This window comes from Platalea leucorodia (assembly GCF_965183815.1).
Source record: "Platalea leucorodia genome assembly, chromosome: 11".
NCBI lineage: Eukaryota > Metazoa > Chordata > Aves > Pelecaniformes > Threskiornithidae > Platalea > Platalea leucorodia.
In genome coordinates this window covers 18797731-18808133 of record NC_138833.1, presented here as the reverse complement: position 1 = coordinate 18808133, position 10403 = coordinate 18797731, and the positions used below count along the sequence as shown (strand labels likewise).

The window sequence follows — 10403 nt, the reverse complement described above, 5'->3', positions numbered from 1 at the left end:
AGGCCAGTTCCTATGTTGACATCTAAATCCTCAACAACATCAGTGGGAAGAGTTAAGCAGCCAGATCGGTGTCTCAGCCCCTCTCAAAGATAGCGTGTAATCATGAGGAAGGAACCCAAACCCCAGGCAGCCAAGACAAAACACGATGTTGCATTTTGTTATGGTCTTGGGTGTCCTTCACCCAGCATCTGCAATCAGACTGCTGGTGCCCAGATGACTTGTCCTCAGTCCTGCTGGCTACACAAGCCACCATCTTTCCAGCAGTCCCTGGAGAGCAACCTTGCATTGCCCTGGATGGGGCGAGGGTTGGTGCCACAGGCGGATCAGAAGCTGCCAAGAGTTGGACTATCTGCAGTGTTCAGGACAGCCCTGTGTATCATGGAGACACTCTTCAGGAATGCCCAAATTCCAGCAATTTTTGGCTCCTGTATTTACTGTGCAATGCAGCATCGTGGCCATGCTGGTGCATAAAGGTGTGCTGTCTGGTTTTGCCAGGGGATTAGATGAACCTTAACTCCTCTCGGTCACGGTGAGATGCAAGGAGAGAGGAGCTGGGTTTTCACCTTGAGCATAGAGAGGAACAGATAGGATAAGTCAACTCCAAACAGCTTTGCTGTCTGGCTGCCTCTGGCTGGGCAGGTGCTCCAGCTGAGTTATGATCCGCAAGGTCAAAATATTTAGTGATGTCTGAAGAGGCCATCGGATTCAACTGACCAGCAATTTCAACTGTGGGTTTTGCTCAATCAGTCCAGATCTGCTGGACGATAACCACAGCAGAGAGACCAGTCTGCTGAGGGTCACACCTACCAGCCCACCATTTCTCTGCCCACTTGAAGCATATTTCAGACATGTCATAACTCTCCATATTCTCTGGATCATTCTTTCCTCTCCCTCCCCACAAGGCAGTCCCAGGTGGCAGCAGTGTTAGGAGAGAGGATGGGGGAGCGAGGAATCTCCTGCCTTCCTCTGCATCCCCCTGAGGATGGGAAACACCAGCTCAGGGACTGAACTCCCCCATTGTGAAATGACAGCATTTAACATTTTAATTGCAGCAGGCCAAGGTGCGAGGAGGTGCACAAACCAAGCAGAGAGATGGTATTCCTCCCTGCTCCCCCCGTGCTGTTAGTCTGAGAGAGCCAGAGAACGGACAAACTCGTTGCAGCAGTGCAGGCAGCTGCTGTGACACTGACTCTGCTGGGAAGGGTGCGCTGGGGCTGATCTGTCCCTGTGAGAGACCCCCTTGATCTCCAGCCCCGCTTGATTTCTCTGGTCTATCCTTTGGACCCAGGCTGTGCCCCAGCCTGTCTTTCGGGCGCGTGGGACTGCCCACTGGGGAGAGAGGGAGAGGAAGAGACCGATTTGGAAAGATAGCGAGGAGGAGGAGGAGGAGAAGCAGTGGGAAACCCAGCCCACCCTTTGGCTTCCTCTTGCCTCCTTCTAAAACCTGCAGATTCCTCCAGCCCGTCCAAGCGCCTGAAGTTTCCTCAGCCCTGCTGCCGGGACTGCGAGGTATGGCCCGAGACCTTCGCGTTTGCCTTCGCTGTCTTATTTCTCCCGGCATGGGGGGCCCGATAGCCCCACTCGCGGGGGTCCCTGGCCCGTGGGGTGCGTCCGGTGCTCGGCAATGCATCACTCACGATGGGGAGGTGGACGCTCCCGACCCCAAATGATGCATTTAGAGACCCCTCCTGACTTCTTCTCTTTCTCCTCTTTGCAGCATCTCCGCTCCTAAACTGAGTCTGTTACTGTATTTCACTGCCAGATTGCCAGCTTTAACACTTTGGTGGCATCTGACTGTAAAGCTTTAACCTGCCCTAATTTTTCTCTCTCCTCCCTTTTTCCCCTCTGAGTTTTCAGCTGTGGGGTATTATTTCCTTAGCGAGATGCACGAGACCAGTGTCTGGGCACATCAAACCAACCTGCAGAGCAAATCAGATCTAGTTACAAACCAGTCCCGATTACACCCAGCCTGGGGTGCCTTGGCAGCTGACGTTTTACTCACCAGAATATCTAAAGGAAGAACAAAAGAGCTGTCGACTTCATCTCAGCTTTTTCTTTTTAATACAGCCGCTCTTATTTCTCCTTAAAAAAAAAAAAAGACACTCAGCTTTTTGTTCCAAGCAGACTTTGAAACCATTTCAAGTCCTGCCCTGGTTTGCTTAACTCCAGCTGATCAACTGTTAGAGAGATGGAGGTTGCAGGAGAGGTGGAACAAAGCTCTGTTTTGGTTTGGTTTTTTTTAAAGTTTTAAGAACTTGGGCTCAGTAAGGCACAATTTTAGGCCCACGCAGAAGAGCCAAGGGCCTCTTTCCTTTAAAGGCAGCCGCTGTCCTTCCCGTCCCGGTGACGTGCGTGGCAGTTTAACTCTGCTCTTTGTGTCCCTCCTCTAAGAAAGCTCCGCTCGGTTGCATCCAGCCAAGAAAAGGAAAACTTAACAGGATGGGGGCTGAATTCCCACCCAAACCGAAGGGCAACAGTTTCAAGTTGGAGTGATATCGGGGGCACCGGGAAGGTCGCCAGTACTCCAAGCCCTCAGTTACCACCAACTCGAAACAGCCCAAAAACTCAGCAACGCCGCGAAAGGACAAAATTAAACCGCAGCTGTTTGTTAGGGTCGATCAGGCAAGTTGTAAGTGGAAATAAATGGCTGTCGCGTTCTGCACAGCAGTTACAGCCAAGCTATTGTCTGCCACATAGGCAGGAGCAGGGATGCGGGCGGTGTTGGGAGGGGGAAGAGGCGAAATAAACTTTTCAAACTTTTTTTCAAGCCCCTCCTTCCACAACCCTCTGCTCTTCCATGACTCAGCCCCAGAGGAATGTCGGCTCCCATGGAAACCCTTTCTGGGTCCTCTGGTCGGAGGGATGTCGGGGCTGTTATCGCTGGAGCGGCTGTGGCAGGGCGAGCCCAGGGAATGCTTTGAAGATGGTTTACATTTTTGCAGAATATAGCGGACAGTTTCTTCTCTCTCTCCTGTGCGGAGCTGTGCGAGATCAGCTTTCTGTATCCCCCGGGAGCCGGAGGGACCGCTTGCACCTGGCACAGAAGTACCCAGGCTGCTTTTGGCACTGCCCCATGTCCAGTCCGAACAAAAGAAAACACTCAGGCAGGACAGTAAAATGCTGTGTCGCCTGCCCTTCCGACGGAGGGCTGCAAAGGGCTCAGTATGCACTGCTGCTTGCAGCCCAGGTCTCATCCATGCGCTTTTCTTGGCAGTAATTTAATTGTTTCCCATTATGGATGCAATTTGCAACCTAGACAAACTATGACAGCTACAAGCCAGCCCACAACTATAGTGGCGTATGGGCTCTTGCCCTTATATCAGTAAGCCCTGTAAGATTGGGAGCATTTTTAATTGCAATCAATCAGAGCTGCTCAACTCCCTGCAAGGGGAATGGGTTAATACAGCATTGTGGTGTAGATGTGTCTTTCTTTAGTGACTCTGCATGCACAGATGTGGTAGATGATAGATTTTTTTCACGGTGGTTTACTGGGAGGGTGTAAGCGTGTGCATGAACTAAAGGGAATTTCACTTCCATCTAAACCTCGTTTGGCTTCGTGAGCCTGCATGCTGCATGTGAGGGCACTGCGCAGGTGGCAGGAGCCAGGCTGGCTTCTGCCCAGTCCTCTGCTCCTGCCCTGCTCCCCTGGGACCTGGTGCAGCTGCAGCACGTCTGGGCGAGCCGGCACCCCCAGCAGCACAGCCCGGACACGCAGGGACCTGTTCAGCAGGATGCTTTATGGGGACTCACACAAACAACTCTGACTTCAAATCGAAGTTTAGCCTGGGAGTGGCTGGCTGAGTAAAGCTCAGAGGGTCTTGCAGAATATATAGGGAGGTCAGGGCCAGACAGTGGGGTCACAGCCCTCGTGTTGTGTCTCTGTGGTGGCCACACTTGGTCACCCATCTGCACCTTGAAAACTGTGGCCCATGGTGGGGTTTGTAGGCAGAAGCTTCTTCTGGGCCAGTCCTGCATTTACATTCAGCAGTGCTGGGGCATGTCAGACCCTGCAGAGCCTTGGAACAGCAATGAGAAAATGGCGGGTGGGTGCAGGAGACCCTGCTGCTTGGTCTGGCTGCCTCCCACGTCACCAGGCTGGGGTGCAGGTGGGGAGCTGAGACATGGGAAGGTTTTTGCCCAACGATTGCCCACGCCTGCTCTCAGCTGCTGGTGATGGGTGGTGGCAGCAGGGCCTCTCGCCCGGGTTAGCGGTGGAGGCAGCTGGGGTTATCCCAGTGGCCTCAGGGAGGAGCTGTCAAAGTGGCCAGGCAGAGACTCCTCCCCACGCTAACGTGGCATCCCAAAGGGCTTATGCAACCCTGGCCAGGGCCAGTGCCACATGGGCCACGCTCCACCATCCACAGAGCCTCCTCCGGAGGCTGCACCCACCTGGTTCTTGTCCTTCCCCAGCCCTCAAAGGCCCCAGACTGGGCAGGATGAGACAGGAGGGACCTAACAGACCCCAGTGGCACAGACTCTCCTCCGTGCATCACTGCAGGGTATTTTCCCCAGCAGCAGAAACTTATTATGGTGCTACAGGACTGTGGGAGGGAGGTAAAGCGCTTGCCAGAGTAGCCTGCTTTGAATTTATGGAGGTGCTGAGGATCAGTTTCAGACATCCCTACACCCCATGGCTCTCTTGTTAGGGACATGGCTGCAAAATGCAATGAGCAGCTGGTGCTGAGGGATAGCCCGGACCATGCTAGAAAGGCCAACCGTCCAGCGGGGTTTATGGGAGCCACAAGACTGTGTTTAGACAGGGACAGGGACAGGGCGTTGAAGTCCCCACTTAGGATGCCGTGGGTCCTGCAGCCCATGGGCGCCAGGCACTCTCCTCCATCATCAGCAGTCAGGAGGGCAGGCCTGAGCATGGGGTGGTGACTGTGGAGACTTATTTTATATTTGTATTTATATTCTTATTTTATATTCTCTGTGCCCACGATGTGCTGGTTTCCAGTGTGTCTTGCAAAGTCCTGGCTTGTGTTGATTCCTTTAAGATACAGAAGGGTATAGGTCCCTGCTTGCTAAAACCTCTTTCCCAGTCCTGTTTTCCTCTGCCCAAAATGACCCCCGGCTGCGCCCCATTGCTCTGCCCCTCATGCTGCCCTCTGCCCTCTGCGGGGCTCTTGCAGAGCAGTACCGGGCATTCCCAGTGCAGGGCCCCTTGCAGGGATCCCCCTGAGCCCCTCCAGCTGAAGGATGGATGCTGAGCTCTCGGTATGGCCCAGCTGCCAGCTCCAAAGAGCATCTGCTTGGACAGCAGGACCATGTAGGTCCACAGGGAGACTTGCACCAGTGACTTGCACTGTGGGCCAGGCTCTTCTGCTGGAGCAGCTCCGTGTACAGGGCTCCTGAGCCGTTATTTCAGGACTTTTGGCCGCCAGGCATTCAGGAAAGACCATGTCTTTGCAAAAAACCAGGGGCTCACAGGCGCTGCAATGTCCTCTGTGCACAGGCTCTGCCTCCAGGAGGATGTTGTTTTTCAAATAAACTTGTTTTCCCATCTCCGGCGCGAGACAGCTCTGCAGAGCTTGTTTGCTCAGACTCTTTCGTGCTCCTTCTTCCTCCAAACACAACACTGGCAGCTCTGACTGTCTGCTGGCTCCTAGCAAGCATGTAATTCCCTGACCCCAGCTCATTGCATGTCCAGACTTTGAAATTCAGGGGTTTTTTGGGCTTGGGGAAACAATCTGAGAGGGCCTCGGTCTGGGGTTGTGTTCTTCTTAAAGCCATCTTCCACGTGTACAGGCACTGCCCTCTCCTCCAGGCTGGGCACTGCCGTGTTTCTGCCCAACGAGCATCACTGAACCTCAGAGCATCTTCCAAAGCAAACAAGCCCCTTGGGAGAAGCCCAGGAGGAGCCTTTACAAGCCAGGGGATGGCAGCAAGGGAGGAGATGGACAGATTCACCAGTACTTTTCCACCTCCCCCCCCAAACCACCCCTCCAGAAGTGAAGAACCAGTGATCTCTCCTGGCAAATGCTGGGTGAGCTCTCAGCGGCCTCCAGAGCAAATAAAGGCGAGGGGAAGGGATGTCATGTACTGAGCAGGAGAGGAGGGAGCTGGTCAGCTGCAGCCTCACCAGAGCAAACGGGCTCATCCACCCCCAACCCCTCTCCCCACAGGTCCTCCATCCCACCACGGCAGCCATCCCCACCACCCCGTGCTCCCAGCCCTCTGACATCCCTGGGAAGCTGTCCTCCATGCCCTGACACCTATTTTGCATGGGCACCTTGCCGGGGCTGGGTGAGGTACTGAGATTGGAAGGAGGATTTCAGCCTCTGCATGGCCAAACCTTGCTAAATTAGAAAGCACAGCCCAGGCTGGCTGGTGCCCTGGCAGCACAGTGTTGGCTTGGTTTTATACCTGGAGAGCTGCTGTGCATGGGGAGGAAGGGAAATGATGCCCTGGCGAATCAGATATCCATCCATACTCACTGGGAGAGAAGACGACACCTCGTCCAACACTTTCTGTCCCAGCAAAGCCATCCATCCGCCCAGCCCCAGGGAGCCGGTGGGCTGCGATGCCCCGGCCACGCAGGTGGAGCGGAGAAGGGCGAGCGGAAGGGAGGCAGCGGAAGCCTTGGCAGGGGGACAAGTCCCCTCGCTGGCAGGAGACAGACTGGGGGTGTTTCGCTCCGGAAGGGAGCGGGCAGCCCTCGCTGTCAGGATTGGGATGCCACTGGCATATTAAGTGGCCAGCTGAGCATCTCTCTGCCCTCACACAGAAGGGCTCAATCCTGCCAAACAGGAACCGGCAGGGACAAGGACAGGGTGATTTCACCAGCTGCGCTCTCCTGGCTCGCATCGCAGCCAGTGTTATCTGGGCTGCCTGGCTCACTGGTCCTACAGAGTCCCTGCAACAGCCCAAATCGGGAGGGTACAAAGGGCTCATCCTCCTGGAGCTCATCTCCTGGCAGGACACAACCCAAAGTGTCCTGGATCCCTCAAACCCAGTCTGGAAACCCTCAGGTCTGAGCAGAAAAGGGAAAAACTATACAAGAGACCCCAACATTGGTGCTGGGGATGGGGGACTTGTCCCTGATACACCCAGAGATGTCTGTGTCCATGTGGAAAGGGGTTTTCTACAGGATTTAATTCTCCAGTGCCCCGTCTCACCATCTCTCTGTTATCTCTTTTCTTGCTCCACTTTCATTATTCCTCTGATTGACAAATAAAATGGTAGAGAGTTTCATTGCTTATACCTGGCGCTCATATCAGGGACTTTTAATACGAAAAATGGTTTTTTTTGGTCCAAAAAAACTCCTGTGAAGGAAAGGGGAACTGCCATTTTGACTGCAATTTTTCTAAAGGCATCCAGGAAAGCAACAGAAATCTAAACCCCTGCCGTCCCATTCTGCAAAATCAAAAGAATTTGTCTTGGAACCATGATTTGGCTTAATGTTTTGGCTAGAAAAGCCAGCATGTGGGGCTGTAATATTGAACAGACAAGGAAGGAAACAAAGAAAACGCCCTTTTCTAAGTGTCTGACTGCCAGCGTGAGCTCAGCCTGGAGCCGAGCGGCACGCAGTGGCCTCCTTCCTCATCCCTCCTTTTCCTCTCCTTTATTCAGGGTTTGCTGAAAGATGAGGGTCTGGATTTTTTTCCTTCTCTGCCTGGCAGGCAAAGCCCTGGCAGCTCCGGTAAGTACAGGAGACAACAGAGCCTCTCTGCTGTCGGGGTTGTCCGTCCAGTGTATCTGATGGGGATTTTCTTTTATAATTAATAAACCCCTGAGGGATGGGGGGCAGCAGGAGGTGGCCCTGCCGCCTGCCCCGGTGGGTCACCCACCTTGGGACCGTCCTCCCCACGGGCCCTGGCTCATGGTCCTTTTCCCCTGCAGCAGGAGGCTCTGCCCGATGAGACAGAGGTGATTGAAGACCCCACCACCGAGGTACGTAACTGCTCCTCCTCAGCGTGCATCCCTTGCAGCATGCCCTGGGAAGAGCATCTCCAAAGCACAGGGGGGCTGCTCTGCCCCCCAGGAATGGGGCCCAGCTCTTTTTGCATCCCTACCAGACACACTGACCTCTTTTGCAGGAGCCCGTGGGGGCTAACCCTGTCCAGGTGGAGGTGGGAGAGTTCGAGGAACCCACGGAAGATGTAGAGGAGATTGTCGCAGAGAGTAAGTCGCTCTTCCCTTGCCCTCCAGCAGGCAGAGACATCGTCCCTTCCCTGGCTGGGGGAGCTTTAGCCACCCCAAACAGTGAGGGACTTCTTTGGGAAGGGCTGTAGCACAAGGACAATGCCAACCTAAACACACACTTAAAAGCAAAAGAAGAGGTGCATGGCCTCTTTCCAGCACTGGGTTCTCTGTAAGCCCTTTTTTGCAACAGAAAAGCCATTGCATTGTGTGGCTACAGAAAGGAGCCCAGAATTAGCCTGAGGGCTAACATGGACTTCTGGAAACCCTCACATCTTCGCAGTGCAGGGAGAGATGCTCGGGGCTGTCCCTGGTGAAGTCTCTGTCTTCTCTGTGTCCTGAGATGCCCCGGGCAGCTCGTGGGAGGTGAGGATGGGGCAGGCTCTGACTTGGCTCCCTGCTCTCTCCCAGACCCCTGCCAGAACCACCACTGCAAGCACGGCAAGGTGTGCGAGGTGGATGACAACAACTCACCCATGTGTGTGTGCCAGGACCCCTCCAGCTGCCCAGCCACCGCCGGTGTCTTTGAGAAGGTGAGGGCAGAAGCTGCTTGATGGACATTGAGGGAGGGACCTCACATGGGACATTGCCAGACATGGTGGGGGAGACAGTCAGAGTCAGGGTGGCAGGTCCACCATCTGGTCTCGGCCAGTGGTGACCAAGGAGCTGTTGTTCACCCCAGGAAACAAGTTAAACATCTCGTTTGGAGGCTCTCCCTGCTGAACCCCCCAGTAAGGCTGGGCTTCGCTGTCCCTCATGCAGCATCTCCCCATCCTATGCAGGTCTGCGGCACCGACAACAAGACCTACGACTCCTCCTGCCATTTCTTTGCCACCAAGTGCACCTTGGAGGGAACCAAGAAGGGACACAAGCTGCACCTGGACTACATCGGGCCTTGCAAATGTAAGCAGAGCCATTCCCTTAGACAAGGGGACCCCTAAACAGAGCACAGCCCCCTTGCCCATGGGCTGAGGGAGAGCAAAGGTCCAGGCAGACACAGGGCTGAGGTGGGAAGGTGCTGAGGGTGCGTGTCTGGGGTCTGGGACTGCATGTCCAGGTGCTATGCTGACCACTGTGTATGGCTTCCAGTCATCCCCGCCTGCCTGGACACAGAGCTGACCGAGTTCCCCCTGCGCATGCGGGACTGGCTCAAGAACGTGCTGATCACCCTGTACGAGCGCGATGAGGACAACAACCTGCTGACCGAGAAGCAGAAGCTCAAGGTGAGGGGTTGGGGAGGGAGCCTGGAGCTCACCTCGCCAACAGAGCCCAGCACCCATGGGGAGCCCATCCAGAATGACCTGTGGACACTCCATGTAAAGCCCTTCTCAGGGTCCCCCCCTTGCACCCCATTCCCCTGCTGACAAAGTCTCCCTGGCCTCTCCTATGACAGGTGAAGAAGATCCACGAGAACGAGAAGCGCCTGGAGGCTGGTGACCACACCGTGGAGCTGCTGGCCCGCGACTTTGAGAAGAACTACAACATGTACATCTTCCCCGTGCACTGGCAGTTCGGGCAGCTGGACCAGCACCCCATCGATGGGTGAGTGTCAGCAGAGCGGGATGGAGGCGCCTGCCAGGACCCCTTCCTGCCCGAGGAGAAGGGTGATTTGGTGGCAGAAGATGTCAAGGCTGGAGATGTGCCACAAGTGGGTGGCTGGTGGCAGAGGCACAGGCAAAGCCCTGTGGAGGGACAACCCCTGCACACATCTGGCAGGGGCTGGGGCAAACCAGGCTGGGGTAGAGGCAGTGTTACTGTCTGCAAACAGGTCTTCTGCAGCAAGAGGGGCCTCTCCCAGCCCCAGCTGCTCCCATCTCCCTCGCGCGGAGTTTCTGTCTTCTCAGATTTACTGTCGTATGATAGTTCCCTAAAATATCCTAGTCCAAAGGCCCTGGGATAACTTCAGCAGCTGAAATAGCAGCTGCTGGCTTAGCTGTGAGCTGGAGATGGGCGTGAGAGCGATCACACACACAGGCACATGGGGTGGGGGCAGCCGGTGAGCTGTGTGACTAGCACAGCGGTTGCAAAAGCAGACACCCATCCTTGACCTTCATGACACTCAGTGGTGGATACTGGGAGGGCACTGGGACAGCAGTCAAATCAGATGGAGAGCTGGGGCCAGCATCTTGCCCTGCGCTGGTCCCCGCACCTGGTGGAGCATCTCTCCTCCTGTGGGAGGGTGGCTGGTGGTGGTGGGCAGCGTGTTGATCATGCGGTCACCTCGGCAGGTACCTGTCCCACACCGAGCTGGCCCCGCTCCG

General features: G+C 55.2%; 1 protein-coding gene across 1 annotated transcript in view; it reads left to right on the top strand.

Moving 5' to 3' along the window:
- Positions 1-1347: 1347 nt before the first annotated feature.
- The window catches only part of SPARC (secreted protein acidic and cysteine rich), a gene marked incomplete at its 3' end in the record, with an annotated part of 46195 nt that continues 37139 nt past the window's right edge, over positions 1348-10403 (top strand). Inside the window, exons 1-9 of the mRNA XM_082324081.1 lie at positions 1348-1509; positions 7573-7642; positions 7843-7893; positions 8040-8124; positions 8554-8675; positions 8925-9045; positions 9232-9365; positions 9536-9684; positions 10371-10397. Coding sequence (XP_082180207.1) covers positions 7586-7642; positions 7843-7893; positions 8040-8124; positions 8554-8675; positions 8925-9045; positions 9232-9365; positions 9536-9684; positions 10371-10397 — 746 coding nt within the window. The 5' untranslated portion in view covers positions 1348-1509; positions 7573-7585. The remainder of the gene's footprint in view (positions 1510-7572; positions 7643-7842; positions 7894-8039; positions 8125-8553; positions 8676-8924; positions 9046-9231; positions 9366-9535; positions 9685-10370; positions 10398-10403) is intronic.